We start from the raw sequence: 24,262 nt of genomic DNA on the forward strand, positions 1-24,262 counted from the left end.
TGCAGCCATGCTGTCGGAATGAAAGGCTTTCTGATGCGCCTTCTTCTGCTGACCAGTCTGGGTGTTTCAGGTGAGGAACCGCCGCTCCCCAGGAGCTACAGCAGCTGGCAGCGTCACGATATTTCACTGCGCGCTACAGCCCATCGGTCTTCACATGGATCTGCGTTCTAAAGATTATTTATTCCCTGTCAACACCACAGGCAACTTTCTCAAGCCTGCAAGCGATAGCGCCTGTCATAGCAGCTGCTGTCCTTTCATGTTCCCCCATTCCCACCCCCTCCAGCATCCCCGAATCCTGGTGACTGATGAAAGCAAGCAGCACCGGCTCCACCTAAACCTCCCCTCGCTCTCAGGTTTCCAACACAAGACTGACACGCCTCTGCTGCAAAGCGATCTGTTTGAAAGTGGAGAGGTCCTTGAGGAAAAGTCCCGGCAGTCCCTTCAAGCATGCACCGCCGCACTTCCTCCTCTCCGGCCCACTCCACAGGTCCTTCACTCTCCCCTTTTTCCCCCCGGCCTGTCAGTAACACAGTCGACACATGAAAGCGTGTATGTGTGTATCTGTGCTGTCATCATTCATGCCGCTTTTCTAATATTTTTCTTTTTCTTATTTAACTTGCTGCAATCCCAACATACATGACCGAGGGACAGAGGAAAGTTTTTAGATTAAGAAATTCTACCACACTTGGTGGTATTTGTAATTTGATTGAATTAGATTGAATTTTCTTTTAACTCTAGATTTAACTTGTTGCAATTCGAAGAATCTATTCTTGTTAATACCATATTGTTTAATTAATATATTGAAGGGAATTAAGTATTTACAGCCTTTACAGCTCTAATTTGAGTAGGTTATCATATTATTATTTGGTTGTTCCAAATGGGTCTACATTTGCATGGGATAGTGACAACCCTGTAATTTATAAAAACTCCCACCATGCTGTCAGAGATGAGCTGATACTGAGGCATATGTACCATTTGATAATTGAGCTAATGAATGGTAGGTCTGATTTTAACCATCCTGCCATGCGTTTTAGCCTAGAAATACACTGCTCAAAAAAATAAAGGGGACACAATGTGACTCCAAATCAATCAGACTTCTGTGAAACCAAACAGTCCACTAAGGAAGCAACACTGATAATAAATATATTTCACATGCTGTTGTACAAATGGAATGGACAACAGGTGGAAATTACAGGCAATTAGCAAGACGTCCACAATCAAGGCGCGGTTCTGCAGGTGGTGGCCACAGACAACTTCTCAGTTCTTATACTTTCTGGCTGATGGTTTGGTAACTTTTGAATGCTGGTGGTGTTTTCACTCTAGTGGTATCATGAGACGGGGTCTACAACCCACACAAGTGGCTCAGGTAGTGCAGCTCATCCAGGATGGCATGTCAATGGGAGCTGTGGCAAGAAGGTTTGCGGTGTCTGTCAGCGTAGTGTCCAGAGCATGGAGACGCTACCAGGAGAGAGGCCAGTACATCAGGAGACGTGGAGGAGACGTAGGAGGGCAACAACTCAGCAGCAGGATCGCTACCTCCACCTTTGTACAAAGAGGAACAGGAGGAGCCAAAATGACCTCCAGCAGGCCACAAATGTGCATGTGTCTGCTCAAATGGGCAGAAACAGACTCCATGAGGGTGGTACGAGGGCCCGACATCTACATGTGAGGGTTGTGCTTACAGCCCCACACCGTGCAGCACGTTTGGCATTTGCCAGAGAACACAGACATTGGCAAATTCGCTACTGGCGCCCTGTGCTCTTCATAGATGAAAGCAGGTTCATACTGAGACAGACATTACAGATGTGGAGATGTGGAGAACGTTCTGCTGCCTGCAACATCCTCCAGCATGACCTGTTTGGCAGTGGGTCAGTAATGGTGTGGGGTGGCATTCCTTTCGGGGGCTGCACAGCACCTCCATGTGCTCACCAGAGGTGGCCTGACTGCCATTAGGCACCAAGATGAGATCCTCAGACCCCTTGTGGGGTCATATGCCCAGGTTGGCCCTGGGTTCCTCCTAATGCAAGACAATGATAGACCTCATGTGGCTGGAGTGTGTCAGCAGTTCCTGCAAGACGAAGGCATTGATGCTATGGACTGGCCTGCCCGTTCCTCAAACCTGAATCCAATTGAGCACATCTGGGACATCATGTCATGCTCCAGTCACCAACGCCATGTTGCACCATGGACTGTCCAGGAGTTGGTGGATGCTTTAGTCCAGGTCTGGGAGGAGATCCCTCAGGAGACCATCCACCACCTCATCAGGAACATGTCCAGGCGTTGTAGGTAGGTCATACAGGCATGTGTAGGCCACACACACTACTGAGCCTCATTTTGACTTGTTTTAAGGACATTACGTCAAAGTTGGATCAGCCTGTAGTGTGTTTTTCCACTTTAATTTTGAATGTGACTCCAAATCCAGACGTCCATGGGTTGATAAATGTGATTTCCATCGATAATTTGTGTGTGATTTTGTCAACACATTCAACTCTTATTTTTGTGTTCCCTTTATTTTTTTAGCTGTGTCGTAATAAGTTAGGTAGGTCTAATCCTCCTTTGTCCTTGCTTCTTTGCAATGTTTTTAAACTACTACGTGGTGGTTTATGGTCTCATCTCACTAGTAGTTTTAAACCAGTCAGATGATTATTTGCTTTGGATCATTGCAAATAAATAGTTAATTCTTGGCAAAACCATCTTTTTTTATTAAGTCGACCCTTCCCATGAGTGATATGGGTAGAGATTTCTATCTGGGCAGATCATCTTTTACCTTCTCACTCTCCCAGCAGAGGCACACTTATCGCCAGACCCACGTCTCTCCATCGGGCCACGGGTCAGACCGACACAAGTCCAAATCCACTTAACTGCCCAGTCACGCCGCTCTGAGAGTGTGTGTGTGTGTGTGTGTGTGTGTGTGTGTGTGTGTCTGGACTCAATTTCTGTCCCTCTCCACCAAGGAGAGCCAGACAAAGATGGACCGATGTAGACTCTAGAAATCGAGAAAATATCAATCGAGAGACGGACTCCTCTTCCGCTTGCATGCCACCCCAAACAAATAAAAAATGTGCCAACACTCCTTTCCCATAATGCATCACACACAGGTAGTTGTCACGTGCAAACGTGACGATGACACCCTCCCTCTCCCTCTTTTTTCTGCCACGGCTTCCTTGATGTTCCTTGGACCTCAATTAAGCTGTGATTGCAACCCGCTGTTTGCCGAGTGAAAACACCCTGTTACTCGGAGAAATATTTTCACAGCGCCATAATTGCTTCCATCTGCGGCGGCTCAGCGCTGGAGGTGCGTCATTACGCTGGAGTGCTTTTTCAGCGCTGCCGGCGTAGTCGGCATGAAGCGGGCCGCGCCGCGACTGAACCAGCGCCCGACCTTCCGCGGGGGGAAGGAAAAGCGCCGCGGAGATGCCACTTTCTCGTGGCCGCTGTCTTAAGAGCTCAGCTGCAACAGCGTGTGGCGGAGGGTGACGCAGCGGGGCGATGGCTACTCCTGTTTTCACGCCTGCGGTGCTTGGCTGATGAGTGTTTGGTTCATGAGACTGGTTTCCTAGGCCCCGCTTCAAAAGCACAGGCGTTGCGGGTGTCGTTTGAAGTGCGATGCAATAAACTGCGGAGAGTCTCTTTGGGAAGTGAGTGGTATCCTCTTTTCCGTTCACACGGCATTTGATGTTGGCCAACAAAAGAAACATGTGATGTTGATCTATAGCCCCTAACTCAACCACGTAATTCTGTAACTGATATCTCAGCAACCAGGTCACGACCTGGAAAACCTAAAATCCACCAGTGGATTACAGCTAAACCCCTAAAACGGCACTTTCCTCCTCCGTGACTGTTTACACAACTTACCTCTATGCTTCAAAACCATTCCACAGGCTCTCGCATTGAAATTCACTGCATGCTAAAGTGCTTAACATCATTTCTCGGCCAGCAGCGAGGGAAGGTCATGGGATACTGGCGCAGTCTGGGGTGCTGAGCTCCTGCAGAGGGGCAGGCTGCTGGGCAGCCTCAATCACATCAACACCGACCTTACAAAAAGGCCTGCAAGTGAAGGAAAATCGAGATGGAGAAGACACACCCAGTAGGGCACCCCCAGAATGTCAGTGGGTCCAGGCACGATTCTCACTCTCACTGCAGTGTATGAAGTGCCAAAAACGTGTTCACTGATCACCATGCAATAATGCAACTGGTCAGAAGAACAGGAAAGGTGAAGCACTAAGGGGGTGAATTAAAAAACAGTGTAAATACTGCATTCTGGTGGTTTGTGGGATGGGTTGGCCTGAATGGAGATTTTGAACAAACATACTGAATTTCCTGGTGTTGATATTGGTATACGGGGAGGGTCGTGTCAGGAAGCAAATCTAGCGTAAAACTTTTGCAGACAACCAGACCGGTTGATCTGCTGTGATCTAACATGAGCAGCTGAAGGAAGAAGAAGAAGAAGAAGAAGAACCTCATTCAACTGAGCCATGTCCAGCCCTACTATGAATGCAAAGCTCTCTGTAGTCCTGTCATTCTTCTTCACTCTTCTGCAGATCAGCTCAATTAAAAACGTTTGATGTCTCCATCTGCTTTGATCAGCTGAGTGAATCTTTTTAGTGGAAGAAGGAAAATGGAAAAATAAAACTCCCTGGTTTTCAGATTCTCTCTTTTCATTGGTGAAGGCGTCTCTAATAAACATCACAACCTGGATCCGAGCAGCCCAGCAGCCTCCCTTCTCAGAGGATCTGATCAGACTCCTGCTGGGAGACTGAGCTCTGGCTCAGAAGAGGAGAGGTAGAATTCTACAGAATGACAGGGTGGAGTGGACAGCAGGCATGTGTCGTAAAGCCATCGGCTGCTCTGTCACACCCCTCTGCAATCAGCAGCAGTGACAGATTCATGACACCGGAGACAACTGTGGCCTTCTCGATCCGTCAAAGACCGTGGGCTCCAGCTCGTCTGCACACGCCCCCTCCCCTCACTCACATTCACACACACACACACACACACACACACAACATAGCTTGACGAAACATAATGGATTCACCCCTGCCGATATTTATTGACTTTCAATCGAGCCGAACACGAGATGAAAATCGATTCCCGTCCTGCTTTCACAGGGCACTCGGAGCTGAGGAGAGGTCGTTCGGCTTACTGTCCGTGCATTTCACCCCCGCAGCTGACAATGACCGATCGCTGCAAGGGGACAGGCGTGTTGTGTGTCAGTTCTCACACTCTCTTCAATCTCCCTTTGTTGTTTACTGAAGTTGTATAATGTGGACCCTCAAGCCATGAGCAATTAAGTTTGAAAAAAAAAAAAAACTATAGTGACACTAATGTCCCCATTGTTGCTCTGCAATGATTCCTTACCTGGTTTCCACTGCATGTTCCTTCATCCTTTAATTCATGTTTTTGCTCGTCAACGGCGTTCAATACAATTATGTACAACTTACATACAGTTTAGTCAGAGAGACTGGGGGGAAGCCCATGAATATCTCATCACTTGAACACTGTCAGACCATCAGTATGGACAGCCACTTCTGGGATGCCGTGGTGCATCTGGTGGAATCACAAGCACTGACAAGAGTGGCGGTGACAAACGGAGATGAGTTCAGATGCTGAGCTAACATGCCCGTGTGGATGGAGAAAAATATTGTTGCTGTTCACATAACTTATTTATTATCACGTAGACAAACACACTTCCGCCAGGAACCAGACCTGTTGATTGTGTCACATACTTGCCGTGTGTGTGAGAGAATGTGCAAATGAGTTCATCTCTTTTGCTTGCACTCCAGAAGCCATAGTGTAATTGGTTAGATGGCAACGCATGTCAGGACGCTTGAACTTCCTGCACCTAAAAAAACAGCTTCTGCGGTCTCCTGAACGGTGTACTGACAGGGACATGTGTCATATACACTCAACTGTCCAGCGCTGAGACTGAATGGAACTCTCCAAAATCTACTGTAGACATTATTGATGTTTCGACAGACTATTAGCGGAAAAGTCCTCGCCGAAAGCAGAAGGTTCTGAAATTGACAGATCACGGATAGTGTAGGTCACAAATGAGGCTAAAGACCATTCAGAGCCAAGGGTTGTCAGAGGCTGCCAGCACCTCTGGTGGCTCCAGCTATAAGAATGCTCGACAGGCTGAGCGTTTCAGCCTGGCCCTGTTTCTTCCTGGAGAGAACTGGTCCCTGCAGGGATTACAAAGCAGAACAGAGCCGGACACTGCTGAGCAGGCCAGGGCCAGACAGTGGAAAGGAGCGAAGGGAGGTGCACCAGGCCTGGATTAGCGCTTTTCTGCAATAATAAGATGTTTATATCCTCACGGTGCATGAGATTGCCCCCCTGTGCAGCACGGGATTACTTTAGCACAAGCTCAGAATTAGTATTAGGATCAATGATGATCAAAGAGGTGCCAGACGAGGATGGTTTGTGAAGTCAATGTACTCTATAGAGCTCTGTCTCATCCATATTCTCCATCCTTCTGTGTGTGTGTCTGTGTGTTTTTTGCTTGTTTTTTAATTATCCTGTATTTGTATGCTATAGTTTATCCCGTAGGTGGATAATTCCCATATTGCTCATATGTCATTACAAGAGGGGTTGCAGTCCAGTGTTAGAGATCTTGCGACTTTGCAACTCTGTCTGCCACGCCCTTATAGTTGCCTGCAAGTGGTCCCTTGCAAAAAAAGTAGAACTGAGATACGAGACCAAGCTTAAAATGCTTTGCGAGCGTTCAATATTATTTCTCTCTTTGACTTTCTCCCACCGAAGCAAACCCTGTTAGCTCCTGGCATCATGACACAGACTATTTTCTGATGGCGTCATGATTTGCCAACAGTGGCCACCTTTGGTCACGCTCCTGGGGGGCGTAACACCTTCAGAATCAAGTTGATTCAGTTCCGGTAAACAGAACCAAGACTAAAGTAAACACTTACCGTCGCAGTCCCCGAGGTGGGAGGTGTTGCCATTCTCCACATCCTGCTCAAAAGGAATCCTGCAATTTAAAGACAACACAGTCACTTTTTTTATTCATCAAAGTCCCAAGGTGAAAAAAAAACAAATACAGATACTGTTTCATTCAACACCAAAGAATAAAAATAATTTATTTGAAGGGGGAAGGTATTATATACATAGAAAGGCTTGACTCAAGTCCATTAGTTTCCTGCTTTCTTCCCTCATCTGCTATGCTTTTCTTTAATAAAAGCAACTACTGGAAAATCAAAGGAGCTTAAATAATACAAGACAAAACATCAAAAGCACATGAGAGTTCCTGAGTTTAACCAGGAGCCTTACAGCACTCGTCTGATCAAGGTTTCCAACGAGAGCCAGAACGGCACACACTTCTGCTGCCGGACACAAGCAGAGCAGCTCAAAGGGTCGTTAATGAAGAAAAATGGCCACCGCTCTGACTCCACGATGGCCTCTGTCCAGTCTGTGTAATTCATACGAGGGCAAGAGTCGGGGCCAATAAGCGGCGCAGGCTTTCCTCACAGTGTGGCGTCTCAGAGAAAATTTTTTTTTTAAAAATGCACAGTATGGTACCCAGGGCTTGTTATTTTACTCATGGACTACAAATTTTGGAAGCGGATTTACACCAGTTTTACTGTAACGTTTCCTCTAAATGCCGCCTGCCGGCTCTGAGCCACCCGGGTCTACAGTAATGCCACTGTGCCCTCAAACAAAAGAATTTAAATGAGTTTACACAATTTGCTTCTCTTGGGGAAGGTATATTAATATGCTGTTGAATGGCAAATTATTTAAAGAGGGCAGAGAACATAAACCCAAAAAAACTCCCCACAATTATCGTTTTCCCCAGAGTGATCCTGGCCATTTGGTGGTTTTCAAGTGTTCATAGAGCAGTCCCTGATGTTTCCTACATTTGTGAAATTTGGAAAACTAATTTCTGAGAACTACAGAGAACACAATGCCGGATCGATCAGCTGGTTGACTGCCCTTGAAAAAAATTAATGGAATGTAAGGCAATTTTTGAACAGAGATTGAATAAGTGGAAAAAGGGGTAACACGAGTTGGTCTCAGGGTGCTGCTGCTGTCTGAACTGCAGGCACGACTAACTCGATAAACATGCTTCTCCAAAGACCGCTCTGGCTTGATGGGGTGTGAGGGTTACACTGGCTGCCAAGAGATTTACTGCACATACATATATTTGAAGGTTTCTCTATGACTCATGCTCCATAATTCTCTTTTTGGTTTATTTTCCTTTATTCCTCCTCTCCCATAGTTCTCATCAAATTCCGACCCCAGGGACAGACCAAGCAGTGACCTGAGTGCAGACTGATGCCCCCACACTACCCAATGGACGTCACCTTGTTCCTGGCCGGAGGAAGGAGCAGGTGCTGCCTCTTGTCCAACCGCAGTACGGGTCCCGCAAGGCAATGCAGTTCCTGGTATGATAGTAAAAAGAAAACAACAGGAGCGGCGATGATAATAAGCTCTTCTAGCCAGGCCAGACACCACGGATCACTTTCTCAGAACAAAATGGATTTTTCATGCATGTATGATTTGCCTGGTTCAGCAAACGCATTACACGCATTGATGTGTCTGAGAGTGTGTGCTTGGTGCTCTGCTTGTTGGGTACAGGGCCTGATAGCCTCAGGCACCCAAAGGTGCTGTACAAACTAGTGGGCTGAGCAGTGGATCCAACAGAGCCCGGAGACGGGGGGGCTGACTGTGCTTCGGGAGAGAACAGGGTGTGGGAATGTGAAGTAGAGATTTAGCCTGTTATTCCTGACCAGTTGGAGTACTGCACACACAGAGATTATGTGTGTGAACTGCAGATGGTTTGGAAAAGAATATTGATTCTGATGTGAAAGGTCTGATGTGAAAGGTCACAAAGATTTCAGAATTGTTATGGGAGCAGATACGTGCAGTACAGCATAGACAAAACAAAACAAAGATTATATATAGATCTGAGTGAAGCACTGTGTGCTGGAAAAAATCCAATCCATGAAGACAAAACCTCTGATGAGTTATGAGTCTTAAGAGATATGCTGTTAACTTCTGTGAAAGATGCAACAGGACACTGGATTTAAAATTCTGGTTGTATATATGTATAACGGCAGTGTAATCCAAAAAAATACTATAATCTCAAATGAAACCTGATCGGTTGACCAGAAGAACTATTCCAAGCAAGGTGCAAATTGTGTGTGAAAACACATGCGTGTGTGTGAATGCTAATGTGAGTGTAAGCACCAAGCAGGACTCACTTCATGCAGCGAGAATACAGCTGGCAGCGGGCAACGGGAATCCGGACAACGCAGGAGGGAAAGGCCAGCAGCAGTGTGTGGCTGGGCGGATCCAGGGTCAGAGACAGCAGCTGCCTGGCTTGGACAGTGTCCTCTCCACACCTGCAACAGGACACACACAAAGCATGGTCCATATCACAGCCCCACCTGGACTATTTATAACTGAGAAAGGCCACAACAGATGCTACAGAAACAACTGCATCAGTTCCAACACAGCTGGATGTTGACTTTTATGCAGTTACTTCCCTGTCTGAATCATGTAATATACCTCTCTCTTTCTCTCTCTCTCTCTCTCTCTCTCTCTATATATATATATATATATATACACACACACACACACACACACACACACACACACACACACACACACATATATATATATATATGTGTGTGTGTGTGTGTAGTCTCTACACACAAACTGTAAAAATACAAATACAAGGAACTGCAAAAAAACAACAACAATACACTTTATACTTCTCAAATATAAAAGCATATATAGTATATAAAATCCATATATATACTTAGATGGATTTTATAAATGATATGCTACTGATGCAATCATCTTTAAGAGGTTTGGGAATAGCAAATAATTGTAAATATATATGTGTGGGAATGGGGTATTAGTCAGATCACTGGCACCGCCTTCGCGTCCACCACCAGAACTGAATACAAAGAACCACCTATTAGCCTCCCTGAACCTGTAATTAACACAGGATACACTTAACAGCAGTGTTTATGTGTTTATTTATCAATTTTTAAACAAATCCTTCAGCAAACTAGTTCAGCCGGGTGAGCAAATCCAATTAACAGGACCAATAAATAGGAGGAGGGGCAGAAAAGGCTCCAAGTGCCATGGGTGCTATAATAAAGCCGTCGATATGGCTGCTCCTGATGACTGTGGTCTGATGGACATGAAAAAGCCGTACAGCCCAGGCGGCATTAGTCCTGAGCATGGCGGATTTATATTTGTTTACATTTGTGCTCATGCATGCAGTAATTTGGGATGCTTATGATAATGACTTTGCTAGGAGTTGAGGAGTTATTAAAGGAAATTATATCACATTCCTCGGGTACTGCTGAATCGTCCTTCATGAAAAACTGCAAGTATGAGTGTAAACTGAGAAAACGAGAGCGAGCAAAAGAGAAAGGGGGTGAAGATGCATAAAGTAATTATACAGAGTAAGACAGTATCTACAACAAAAAAGGGACAGAAGAATAGTTAACAAAAGAAACAAAAGAGAGGAAGGATCCCGAAGGAAAAACAGTGGGACAAAAGTTAAAAAAAGCACCAGTTAAGCACCATGTTGTTTTTCTCAAATTCACTACACTAGCCAGTGGGAGTGATTACTTGCTTCACTTTTCCCCGCTCTGTGTTTCATTGTGTGTATGTTAGTGGCACACCAGTGGCATTATTGCGTAGTCTTTGGCTGCCTCCGCAAACCTGGAACAGCTGAGCCAGTGAGCTGCCCTCGGATTGACGTTATCTACAGGGCAACCCAAGCTACAGTGCTTCTGACTGATTATTTTCTCTGACTTTGCATGGGTCCCTAAACTAATTTAGTTTCAGCTATCCATCTCCCCATGCTGTATTCAATCAAAGGTCGGCAACCCCTTTCACAAAAGACAACAGTTAACATGTAGATAGTCAATCTTTCAGTCCAAGTGTGCATGAGTTCTAGACATATGAAGCAACAACATACAGAGAGAGAGAGAGAGAGCGGTAAAAGGAAGCTGAAGTACTAAAATGATCTGGGTGCAATTAGCACAGTAGTTATGGGTTGGGAGTTTTGTTTAATACATGTCCCACTGCCTTCAGCAAGAGATAATAAGCAGCTAATGTCCCATCTGTTTTGCTTGTATTGGTCTCCTGTGTGATTCCCCCATTGTTACAGTAAACATTTCCCCCCACAAAAAGCCACAAATGCCCACATCAGCACATCAACCCTTACTTCTCTGGATTGAATCCCTCCACTTCCTCCAGAAGAACGTTGCTGCTGGTCACGGTGTTGTCTCTGTTGGGCATGACGAGGAACTTGAGGACACTTCCTCGGCTGGAGCCCAGGAAGAGCACCGTCCGGTTCCTGTGCGGCCCGGCTTCAGTGTCCACCACCATCTTATTCAGCTGGTACCTAACAGAGACACACAGGTTCCAGGCTGCCATTGTCATTCTTCTCACAGCACAGCTAAAGTCAAATATTCATCACACAAGCATTATTAACACAAGCATCCATTAATACAATTAAGAGGAATGGGCTGATCATAAAACAATAACACAAGAGATGAACCCCATTACGAAATCCCAGCGCATATGACAAGATGGCTAAAATAAGAAACACTCTCCAGGGGTATCTGAATTATTCCACAAACAACATGTCGCAGCGATCTTCTCACGGCTCGTGGTTGGCAGGATTCGAAGCTCTCCAGCTGCTCATGGCCGCCAGCAGGGAGGAGTGTGGCGGCGGGAAGATAATAAACACGGCCGCCGAGCACTCACCTGACCATGGTCCTCACGATCCACGGCCTCTGGCCGAGCGAGGGCACGGCCTCGTCCATAAGGGGGTGGGTCTTCACAAAGCTCAGCATCTCGTCCGGGAAGGCGTTGGAGGAGTTGAACTTTGACCCCAGGCCTGCGCAACCTCCGGGCCTGAGGAAGTAATGTGAGTAAAGAGCTCAGATGTGCTGACCGCAGGCCTACAAGGACAGAGTGTCAGTGTTCTCTCACGGCATAACTTGGACAGATGCATTGTGGGTACCTGGGCTTGGGAAGGAGTTCGTCAGGAACTGGGGTCCAGATGGACTCAGGAGACTTCTGCTCCTTAAATCGTCCATCAAACACACTGGCCAGCTGTTCCATGTCAAATGCGCACACTGCTGAACCAGGGATACTGCGGGAAGACAGAGACAAAGAAGCACTTGAGGAGACAGAAGACAGACTTTGTTTAAAAAGACCATAACTTCACTGTTAGTTGAAATGCAGCTAGAAATGTCTCATAATGTTTTAGTGACTGAGAAAAGCGTGTTGCGAAACTGCAGATTAATGAAAGTTATATAAAATACTTATTTGAATCATGAGATCTGTAAAGTTTCCAGAAGAGGAGACTGAAGTCCTTTTCCTGACCCATGGTGATCATTTTAAGCAAGTTCCCACATCTACTCAATGGTCACTGCGTTCTCGACCTACACACTGCGTTGTTAATGGTATGCGGTTAAGTGACCTCTTGTCCAGAGAGGAGACACCACTTCCCTTTGTGTCCTCACAGCATGACAAAGACTTTGTTCTGAGCGTAGCACAAAAAAAAAAAAAAAAAAGGTGAGTCAGCCTTCTTGCAGACGCCCACTCGTCCATTTTCTCTCCCTGACTCTCACGCCCTCCATTTCTCTCCATCAGCTTGCTGCTCTCTGCAATGCTGAGACACGTCCTGGGGGAGACTCTGTACTCCACTCAGGTACTCCGTCTAGGAGACTCTCTTCACAGACAAAGTCACTCATGGGCCCAGCTCATGTGTCAGACACCCAACTACGGCCCAGGACATGACTGACGGCTCTTATGTATGATTGACAGATACTGTTTCTGGACAAAACATCTGCTGTGGCTACTTAAATTACGTTTCATCAATAGCTATTTTCAACCTATTTTTCGAACAAATTAATACATCCAATGTAGCAAAGTTTTCAGTGACGTTTTCAAAATGTACTAATATGCACATGAGGGGTTTCTTTTATCGAAATTGCAGAAATTGAATTTTGAATATTATTAAACATTTTACTAATATTTGGTACCTTGGAATCGATGGTGTTCCAGAATCGCGTGACAATTTACTGCTCTTTTTTCAATATTGGCAGTAGTTTAAGTGATTTAAACTACATGTATCGTATAAACCTTTGGATGTTGTCTGATTTGTATAGTCTTGGCTACTCACCAAGGCCTTCCAAATGTCACCTGATTCATGTCTGATGTTTGTACTTAGCTGAGCGGTGCGGTTGGAGGGGAGAACCGAGTGCAGTGCAGTTTCACTGCCTCAGCTTCCCCTTCCTTCTCTTCTCCTTTCTCCCCCACTGCAGGTGTTTTTTTGGGGCGGTGGGTGGGTTTCTTCTCCCGCTGACAGCTCTCAATGAGCAGCCCGAGCACCGACACACACAGCAGTTGTCAGGAGCAAGGAGAGACTTTCACCTCCCAGAAGGATGGGTGGGAAGCACATGATCGTTTTTTTTTGTTTTTTTCCAGCGCATTCCTAACCCCTGCAGTAAGACTGCGTGCTTCAGACAGCACTCTCAACCTCACACGTCTGCTATCGTGCTCAGAGAGGAGACGACAAACGAGGAAGCATAATGGAGGCGATGTCTGACTGTTGTTTTTTTTCTTCTGCAGATGATAACGCTCCCTGACATTTTCTGGGACAGCAAAATGCTAATCAACATTTTCCATCCACGGCCCGAACCTCGGTAGATGCTGACCTACTTTGGTGTGTTTTATTTGTGCAGTGTTATACGCTTATTTTTGTTTTGATATCCAGGACCCCCCCCCCCCCCCCCCCCCCCCCACTCTATTTCTCTTCACCTCCTGTAACCCACATGCTCTCCTCTGTAAGGATTTGTCTGCTCCACAGTCCCTCCTGTCACTAGAACTCATCCCTGCTGGTTCTCCGCTATTTTCTCCTCCCTCGCTGGGAGATGAAGCTTCCTCCGACTCCTCACCCTACTCCTCCTGAGAGCCCCGCCTCCCTTTCAAAAATCATCTTATAAAATCAACAGCATCTGTTCTCTTGGCGGGAAAAAAAAAATGAGTTATGAGTTCCTCTTTGATTGTTAAACTTTAACTGGAAAATCAAAACCACCCCGTGGCCTCAGAGTAAAGTTAATTACAGGTAGATTGATGTTTTATTTAAGTCCATATGCACCCTGGGGAGCAGCAAATTCTTCAACTGAAGGATTACACGGAAATGACAGCATGTGTCCGCACAACTACACACACACACACACACAAATACACACTGCCACACTGACAGCCACTGTAATAATGCCCAACAAAACCACTTCTGATGTAAAAGAACACTGCCACACGGCCTTCAGCCATTTACACTCACATTGCCATTTACCAGACACAGTCACACACCTTCAATCACATTCATACGAGCCAAGATTGCAGGGCTGATTCCCGAGCTGAACTTTTTCCATGGCCGGGAGGTGGGCAGGGCTAGGGGTGGTATGTATGCTTAACTTGTCGGCCAAGATAGGCTCCCCTGTGATAATGTTTTGGTTTTTTTTTGTGTGGAAATTACTGAACAATATTCAGACATGAGATGAATAAGCCTGGAATAAGCCTATATTTAGAGTAGCATCTGTGGGCAGAGCTCTTGAAAGTGAAGTGAATGTCATTACGATGCACAGCAAGCACAACACACACATTTAACCCATCATCTTAGTGAGCAGTGGGCAGACATGAAAGGCGCCCGGGGAGCAGTGTGTGGGGACGGCACCTTGCTCATTGGCATCTCGTTATTCAAACCGGAAACCTTCCGCGTGTCACCTCAATGCTATCAGCCCTGAGAATGGCGCGAAACATCCAACTCATTAGATATAAACCACTACTGCCCCACTCCTCCAGCATGCTTGATATAAACCGCCGCCATCACACATCCTCCAGCATATTCAATATAATCCGTCACACAACATCCGACATCCAACACTGCCACACGTCCTCGGCAACTTTCATATAACCCAAAACTGCCATGAAATATCCAATCCGTTTAAAATAACCCAGCACAACCCAACATATAAAACAACAATGGGAAATGGAACTCAATATGACATTGGATGATGATACTTGGAAAAGTGTTTGCTCTGGTTGTCATAAGGGGGTGGGGAGTCAAATGTGGAAGGAGTTGACTGGAAGTCTAAAATCCGATTTTTCAGGACACCACTAAAGTCTCTCCGCTCTGGGCGTTGGGGTAGCAATAAGTGCTGGAGAAACTGTGGACTTGTGGGTGATCAAACACACCATATTGTGGGACTGTCTCATTGTTCAAAACTTTTGGACTGAAGTTAAGGGGCTCGTAGAAAAGCTCCTTAAAGTGAATCTTTCCTGGGACCCTTTAACGTGTATACTGGATAAATTCCCGGATTATCTGTCCCAGGAACATATAACTTTGCTACACCCCCTACTAATGGCTGCAAGAAAAACGTATTTGTTGAAACCTGAACCACCCACGGCCTCACATGCATAAAATCAGTTATATTTAATGGAACAGTTGAAGATCCTTGAAAAAAGATGGAGACCAGTTCAATCTCAGGACTGTGGTTATTGTTTGTCTTTACGTTGACTGTTGTCAACAAAAGTTTAAATAAATAAATAAATAAATAGCCCGGCACAGCCCTCTCCTCCCGCATATCCTGCCACAGAACATCCGCATTCAAACATCGTCCAGCCTCTTTCAAAAGAGAATGTAACACAATCCGACGACGCCATACGCACTCCAGCATCGTTTCACAAAGCCCAATGTTCCCATTTTAATATTACCACATCACTGTAGGCTCTGTAATACAACCCCCAACGACAGCGTCTCTGACACCGCACGGCCTCCGGCTGCTTTTCAGCAGGATGTGCGATGTGAGGTGCCGGTCGGAGTGCTTGCTCAGCTGCGTGCAGCCCTGTCCAGGCTGACCAGTCGGGTTGTTATGTGGAGGGTGTCCATCCGTCTCACTCGGGAAGTGCTTTACAGCACAGATAAGGCGCAGCTGATGAAACATGCTTGTGAGTTTTTGACTTGGGCAGGAAGTGAGGTGGACGGCTGCAGATGTTGTCCACTAATGACTTCCTCATCCTTGAGTTTTTCTCCCACTCTGCCTACTTTTGGCCCGAGCGGAAGGCACTGTGTGTGTGTGTGTGTGTGTGTGTGTGTGTGTGTTATTAGAACTGGCATTAGCTGAGGTCTGCCCTGGGCTGACTCCACATATGCATGGAGGCCATTTTAGTTTTAAGCGTGTGTATGTGGGGGGGGTAACATTTCCTGTTTTGTAAATCACCATATTTCAGCCCACACGTGCCTCATTTTATTACTGCAAACCTTATTTTTACACACAAGTACATTTTGCTTCGGTTGCCCTCCCCTTACCCGCCCTGCTTGTTTATCATGCTGTCTGCCACTCCTTGGTTCATCCTCCTCTCTTCAGCAGCACTGCACATCATCAGCTCACCCCTCCCTCTCTTTCCAGCAGCGGACCTGACCGCTGATGAACATCATCAGTGTACCTCCTCCTACCATGGTCCCGCCCCGCCCACAGATCTGCTGATAAAAACCCTCCGGTGGCACGGTACTCGTTCGCTTCCATCGTCCTGCGGTCTGTGTGCTAAGAGCAGTCGATCAGCTGGCTTGTGTACTATGTGTTTTTCTGCATTAAAGCATATGTATTTATCAATGGAAGTGCACGTTATCTGTATATCGAGTTATTGTTATTTGTATGTGTGCTTTTGGGAGTGGTATTACCTGTTGGAGGGGGTGGAGAAGACCCCCAGGATGATATCCCGGCCATGCATGTTGATTATGGGGCTGGTGGAGTGCAGAAGGTTAAAATAAAAATGCGAGTCTCCCGGCACGGAGCAGTTCAGCCTGGCCTTCAAGAAAGACGTCCACTGCTTCTCCAGGACACGCTGGGACCCGCCCAGATCCCGTTTGCACACACGCGCTACGCGGGAGACCACCACCTAAACACACGGAAAGCATTTTTAATTCCGACATTTCTCCTTCAATGTTGCATCATCGTTTAGCAAAGTTCATCTGTGGAAATGGACGGGATCCTTCATTCATGGAAATGTCAGTGTGAAGCTCCCACATCTGAAAATGCACAAACGAAGCGCTGCACTTAGTCTGGCATCACTCTGGCAAGGACAGATGTAAGTGCGCACTTAGACCCCATAAGCACGCAGAGCGCAAGAGAGAACGAGGGCGCTTGCAAAGGCACGTTCTCCAAAGCGGCGATCTCTAATTTATTAGATAAATACAGCCAGAGATACCCAGTCATGTCTTTTTCATGAGCACATATTCCAACGGGGGGATGGCTGGAAACCTTAATGATGAAAAGCTGCTCCTGTGCCACATCTTGTTATTAAATTAAATCTTTTAAATCCCACGCTCGCGGGGAACAGGTCACCAGTGAGCGCGCCAGAGACGGCATTTCATTCTCCACCCCTCACCTTCTCTAGATAGTTGAACTCCATGGCCATTTCCCGGAAGAAGAAATAGATGTGAGGACCCCACTCCACGGCACTGACAAAATACGGCTCTGGAAAAGGAGAGCAGAGCAAGTCCACACAGTAATGCAATTGCAGCACACACGTTACATTTAATAATGCTATTAAAACAGCTACTGTGGAACCTGCAGAAAACTGTGGAAATGACACAGACACATACGAACTCTCACTGTGGATGCCTCAAACAGGAAGTGCACAGAAACTCTGTGTTGATAAAGGGCTAAAATACCATCAACCACGCACCCATTTATTATCTAAAAGAAAAGACGTGTAGATCAACCTACTTCCAAACCTACTTAATTAGATTACAGAGACATTTAAGTCTGCAGTAGAGGACATAAGGGAAGTACTAAAACCTACTCTGCACTGTCCAGTACCTCCAAACATGGACAGAGGCTCTATACTACACTTCGGACTTCTCCATTTCTACAACTGTAGGTCTTTTTCTCTTATTGGATCAACCGCTCACTCTACCCAGGGAGGGCGTCCCTCTCTCCTTCCCAAGGTTTCTTCCTTTCTTTTTTCTCTGTACTACAGTTTTTTTGTTTTTCCTTGTGTGCAGAAGGGTGTAGGGGGTGTCAACTGTAGGGCCTGTCAAAGCCCATTGAGACATACTGTATGTGATTTTGGGCTATATAAGAAATACATGTTGTTGTTGTTGTTACTGTATGTATGATCTATGACACAAACATAGAGCTAAAATGTGTGTCTCTGAGACGGAAACAGCCCGCCACTTAAAAAGACAATGGTGAAGCAACCATAATGACGACTCTGAAGGACCACACCAGTGTTAGGGTGATGCTGATCTTGTTGGATGGCTTCGAGGCCCGGAACTCACCTCTGAACCACTTTGAGTCGTGTTTGACGGTGCGCAGGGCCGGACTGTCCCCCAAGCTTCGATAAATCACCGCATCAATGGCCAGGAAGTCCGTCACCGTGGCGGTGAAGAGGTTCCCCTCTGGAGTGAAAGGCCAAGCGCGCACAGACACACACACACATTCCCATGTGAATGGACAAATCCGCAGAACCGTTGTAGGTCTGTAGGATGTCATTTGTACGAGTATAAAAAGAAACATGTGAAGACATACATGCAAACACTGTGTAATTACAGCACATAATTACAAGAGCTTAATGAGGCGTGCTGACAAAGTGTTTGTGCCGCGGAGCTCCCAGCGCCCGCCGTAATGGCTTCCCGTTGTGGCTGCATGGGAACTAATTTATAATGTGGCAAAGAGCAATCAAAACAAGACCAAACCAAAAAAAAATAAAAAAAGGCTAAAGAACGTAAAACAAGGCAGCCTCACCTGCGAAGACGGCCACGTTGGCGTGTTTCGGGTCATACGGGCACCGAGCCATGCCACTGACCGGCTCACCAACCATCTCCAGGGTGTCTCCCTGAGATAACCACACACATAAACACAAAACCATGGCTCCTCGCTGGCGCAGAGGTCACACATTTGCATGCAGAGGGCAGAAAACATGTCGGACGGAGAAGTGAAAAATGGCCACGGCGCTGAGATTTACAGCTTGTTATTCTGCTAAAGGGAACACAGTGGGTGTGGGGGGGCGTGCACTGACATTGGTCTGCTGTTTTCATGTACTGCACTCATCTGTGGCGACACCTTGTACAGTAACAGTTGCTTTTGAACCTGGCACCGATAAAAAAAAAGAAATAAAGTGCAGTCCTATCATTAAAACGATCTATGAATAAGCGGAACAGTTGTACTCTGTGCTCTGCCGTCAGGTACGATGCTTCATTAGCTGGCGGAGATAACAGAGGTTTGAATTGTGACATCCTGAGGGTCCCTTGTTTGGCTGCAGGCAGTAATTCCAGAGTGTGCAAACACACACACTCCAAGCTCTTGCATTCAGACGACGCCTTCACAAATTACAAACACAGACCTGGCAACCACAGTTAACCTTGGGTACAATAGGATAGCAATTACTGCCGTGAGGAGATGCGTGTGGCTGATCGGAAGTCATTGGCTCAGAGATGAGGATGGATGGGCGAAGTAAACACATGGTGTTACTGGGTATGGCTGGTATGCCTGCCAGGTAACGCGATTCTGTGAATTGACGGGTGTGCTATTAATGTTCACATAACCACAATTAAGCCAGCTGCATAAAAACACCAATTGTCCTCTGAAAACTAGTTTAGTAAATGAACGTGAAAACGTTGGACAGTTTGGTAACTGTGCAGTGTACACATGTGGTTTTACATTTAATGATGCCCTGTCAAATACATTGTGAACTAAAATTGGCTGTTTACCAAAAAAATCTGAGAAGCCATAATAATAATAATACTTGGTTACTGAGCTTCAGCATACACTAGTGTGTTTTTTTTATACCAGACTATTCCTATTTTTTAAGATAAAGGTGGAGTTACACGTATGCAAAGCACACGTTACATATTTTTCCCCATTGCTCCCCATAAAATAAAACAAAGTAGTGTGTGTATTTAATGAGATACTTACAGTGTAGTTGGCACACAGGGGGTTAAACGCATTGGTTCCACACACAAACAGGCCACCTTGACGGCTGAGCAACACCTTGATGAAGTTTCGACACTCGTCCTGTAAAAAGCAAAAACATTTTGACTAAAAAAAAAAAAAAAAGGAGGGGGGGGGGCATGTTCCCTGAAACTGACATCATACACTTTTCATTGCTTCCCTTAATCATACTCATCTGTACAAATAACCCGCTTGGCGAAAACAACTGTGCGGGGAGAGGTGAGTCATTCTGCAGTTCAGCTGAACACAAATCTTTCCCACAATGCACCTGCCAGTGCATGTGGTGTATCAGTGCGTGGGGGGAGATAAGAAAGCATGTCCTGTTCTTTTGCAACCCCAGCTGGCCAGTCCCATCCTCCGACTGGCTGCCTCTGACCAAGTGGAGGACACACTGGTGTTACAGTGTGTGTGTGTGTGTGTGTGTGTGTGTGTGTGTGTGTGGGGGGGGGGGGGGGGGTGTTCCAGATGATATCGACTCCTCCCCTTGTGGCTAGCTGGACTCTTGTTTTTGTGAGAGGGGTGGGCGAGGGGAACTTGAGTAAGTGTTGGTGGAACTAGAGTCAGAATTTCTGACAGTGAGGAGATTAACAAAGCAGCTCCAGCCCACTCCACTCAACGCTCACTTAATTACAAACACACTTCCACCTAAACCCTAACCCCATGGGCATTTAAATAGTGGTGTCACCATGTTGACGTTTCACGTTTCACGTTCAGTGTGCATGTTCCTAATTTCCGTCTTATACGTTTAGTAAAAACGTATCCTCTCTGTGTCCTGTCCCCATCTGGTCATTTGGAAAATGGACCTTGGTCCCCACCCTGCTTTATCTTGGAGATTAGTGATGTGGCTTCATAACTTGAGAGTCTGAATCCAGACTCCTCTTATGTGTGGAGTTTCTGTGCACGTTGGTGTGGGTTTCCTCTGGGTTCTCTGGATTCGTCCCACCACCCAAATATATGCACACTAGGTGAAGTGGGGACACAAAATTTACTGCCGTTCTAAGTGTGTAAGTGACCAGGGAGTGAATTGCGTGTGCCTGGGTAATGTGCCTCCATAAATTTGCCGAATGGTGCAAGGTGAGGTGGAAAATTCACCCACCACCCCATTTATCAGTTCTTATTTTTTAAAACAGAGCTGAGCAGATCTAATTCAGTTGAGGGACCATCCAAAAGCGGCTGGTAAGCAGAGACAAGAAGCATCACAGCAGGGCAGACAGTGGTCCGCCACCCCAAAAAATGTCCAGCCGTAAGCTGTCCTGTGGTCAGAAGGTACAAGTCATCCATACAAAGAAAATAAATGTAAGGTACATGTCTCTAATAAAGTGGACATTGAGGTATCAGAGTGTGTCTGTGTGCACCCTCACACATGGCGGTGTAACCACGCAGATGTGCTTTTTTTCCGTGCACGTCAGCTCGTTTTACACGTTCGTCTCACTGCAGGGGTCTTGGTTGTGAGAGACATAAAATATAAAACCAGGAGGTAGAGCAGCAGTGATTTGCAGGATAAACAGCGACTCTCCCACTCGCCCACCCCATCATCCTCGCCAGCTCTACGGGTTTCTCAATGTTTCTGGCCAAAGCCCCAACATGCTCTACCTCACTCCCGAGACATTCATCACCCTCCTGGGACACGCTTCTTCACCCACCCCTCTTTCCCAAGTCAACCCTCATCATCACGTTCCTTCTGTCTTCCACCACTCAAGCTCCTCCACCTCTGCCTCTGCTCTTCCTTCTCCTCTTTCTCAGCCTGCCCCTGCACATGATTCTGGAGCTTTCTAGATAAAAACAGCATCTGACCTCTATCATCTCTACACACCATCAGAGCTGCTGCCCACTGCGAGGAAGAGGTGGCAGAGTAACGTGGGCCATTTCTCTCTATATATATACTCAAATAAGCGTGACCAGAGCAACCAGATGCTGTCGCAGTAGCAAGTTCCTCTACACCCACACCTTGCCCCCATTCTCTGCCCCTCCAGCTGTCACCCCATCAACCCTCCGTTCTTCTGATCGCGGAGAGCAGGAGAACAATCCACCTCATGCTCCTGGTCGTGGAGAACTCCAATGTAGCTTGGCATTAAAAAATGAAACGCGGGGTTAATGGAGCTCCCTGTTTTGCAAGAAGCGCCATTAATCAGACAAGTCCTCTTTAAAGTAGCTTCTCATTATGACACCATCGCAGTTCCGAGTCCAGCGCTCAGATCTTTTCATTACTGTTGTTACCCTGATCTCTGTCACTAAGCTACTGATTATAGGCCACGCCCACACCACATACTGAAGGTACAGTGTGGCTGTTGTACTGAGCTGTTCAGTATCCTGTCTATCCCCTAGCCCTGTTATTGTTGGTCCTTTTAATAAAAGGCTTCTTCTCCAGAGTAACTGGAATAGAATTTGATGCTTTACCATTTTTGTTCACCCACCCAATCTGGCAACAACACTACGGACTTCACTGAAGGTTTTTCAGCAAATCGCTAAGTAGAGAACACTGATGTGGACGTACTAGTAACTGCCTGACTACACTCTGTTTCCAGTCCTTCAGAAATTAATATTCTCTGGTCTAGTCGTGTGCTAAGCAGCATATATGAGTGAACTGAATAAAACATAAAAAAACAATGGGATGTAAAATTTGGCTCTAAAATGTGTTATATGGTTTTTGATCAGTGACAGCCATTCCCCCACTGTGAGTGAGGATCTGCACAGTTCTATATTTGACAGCAAGCGATAAAAAGGATTTAACTTACATAAAACAAAAAGTGAACATGTTGAGCATTTCTAAAATTCCATTCACATTCTCCCAGAAGACACCAAAACCTCAAAAAGAGTCTTTCAAAATGACAACAGACGCTCAAGTGACATGCTGGGCTATCCCAGAATCCGGTGCTGCATTTATCACAGCTTCTGGTTTAGGCCGCGTGTGATGGCTCTGCCGCTTCGGTGGAGGGATAATGTTTAGTAAGCACAACTCCAACTTAAAAACTCAGAAAGTTTCCATCATGTGCTTGACTAATCCAACTTCTGCTGACACCCATGAAGAGCAAGAGAGTCCGTCAAGACCCCCGACCCTCCCACACTGTCCTGATCTGTGTCCTTCTGGACATGTGATCAATGTCAGCAGCAGTCCATGCATTTATTCAGCTTATGGCATCTGACCCACAGAGACCTCGTGTAACTACATGCACACAGAGGTTATGGCAACGCAAGCCTCTAATGTCTCTGCGCTTTTGTCTCTAGAAAGAAAACCCTTTTGATGGGTGAGGATAATGCTAACTGAACGCACAACAAGTAAACATTAGGGTTTCAGTGGGGGTCGCCGCAACAATGGCGTCCCATCAGGACGTAACAAAACTGCGTTTTACACTCAAAATGGGGTGTCTGATGGGGTTTGCTCTTCAATGCATCACTCTGTTCCCAATGCCAGCAGCTGCAGATAACACAGCAAGCGGCACAAGTTACTGGAGAGGGAATCGGAACAAATCAAAGAGGCATGACAAATCTATCTTTTGTACCTGCGGGGACAGTAGAGCCTCTCCCAGATATAAACAGCCACTCAGCAGGGCCAATTCAGTGTCAGTTCACCTATTAAACCTATTGACTGTGGTAGAAAGAACTCGCTTCACGCAAAGCAGCACCAACCGCTGCACCAACGAAAAACCCTGACTCCATAATTCAGATTTACGGAGCAGACCGGCTATGACGTGCCTTGGCGGTTTTGGGGCTGTAGCTGGGTGCAACCCATTCTTTGCCCAGTCAGACACCAGTAGTTGAGGCATGTTGTCACCAGCAAGCTTCATTACTCTATTGCCATCTTCCCTTGGTCTACATAAAACGATCCTAAATATGTTACGTTCAAAATGGTGCCTCAGCGGAGCCCATATTTCTTCACTGGAGGCCTATTAGCTCCAAAATATTTAGACCCATTACTGGTTTTTAAATGGCTGAATGGACAAGCACCTGAATACATATCACGTATGTAGACAGCATCTCAGACACTCACCTCTGACATTCTAATTATTCCTGGGTAAGGACACGGAAATATGGAGAGACAGCAGTTGTCTGGACCGATCTCTACCTTCAAAGCATATTTAAAAGAATCTTAGCATTTTCTTTATTACATTTATATGCATTTATTTAGTCTAGTTAATTTAACATAGATTTTCACCACTGAACTGAGACATCAGTGAGGATGAAGAGGAAAAATCCTTCATGTTTTCCCACTTGGTGGAGATCCAGGCTCGGAGGACACTTGGTATGGGTCA

General features: G+C 46.1%; 1 protein-coding gene across 3 annotated transcripts in view; it reads right to left on the reverse strand.

Annotated features, from left to right (window-relative positions):
* sema6bb (sema domain, transmembrane domain (TM), and cytoplasmic domain, (semaphorin) 6Bb) overlaps positions 1 to 24,262 on the reverse strand; it is an 85,024-nt gene that overhangs the window by 12,613 nt on the left and 48,149 nt on the right. For all 3 annotated transcript variants that reach the window (XM_029001120.1, XM_029001118.1, XM_029001121.1), the window contains 11 exons: positions 19,977 to 20,075; positions 18,807 to 18,897; positions 18,341 to 18,460; positions 17,446 to 17,534; positions 16,739 to 16,956; positions 12,008 to 12,139; positions 11,749 to 11,898; positions 11,204 to 11,383; positions 9,216 to 9,356; positions 8,316 to 8,393; positions 6,927 to 6,985 (listed from right to left, as the gene is read on the reverse strand). In XM_029001120.1, coding sequence (XP_028856953.1) covers positions 6,927 to 6,985; positions 8,316 to 8,393; positions 9,216 to 9,356; positions 11,204 to 11,383; positions 11,749 to 11,898; positions 12,008 to 12,139; positions 16,739 to 16,956; positions 17,446 to 17,534; positions 18,341 to 18,460; positions 18,807 to 18,897; positions 19,977 to 20,075 — 1,357 coding nt within the window. The remainder of the gene's footprint in view (positions 1 to 6,926; positions 6,986 to 8,315; positions 8,394 to 9,215; positions 9,357 to 11,203; positions 11,384 to 11,748; positions 11,899 to 12,007; positions 12,140 to 16,738; positions 16,957 to 17,445; positions 17,535 to 18,340; positions 18,461 to 18,806; positions 18,898 to 19,976; positions 20,076 to 24,262) is intronic.

This window comes from Denticeps clupeoides, chromosome 13 (genome assembly GCF_900700375.1).
Source record: "Denticeps clupeoides chromosome 13, fDenClu1.1, whole genome shotgun sequence".
NCBI classification, from domain to species: domain Eukaryota; kingdom Metazoa; phylum Chordata; class Actinopteri; order Clupeiformes; family Denticipitidae; genus Denticeps; species Denticeps clupeoides.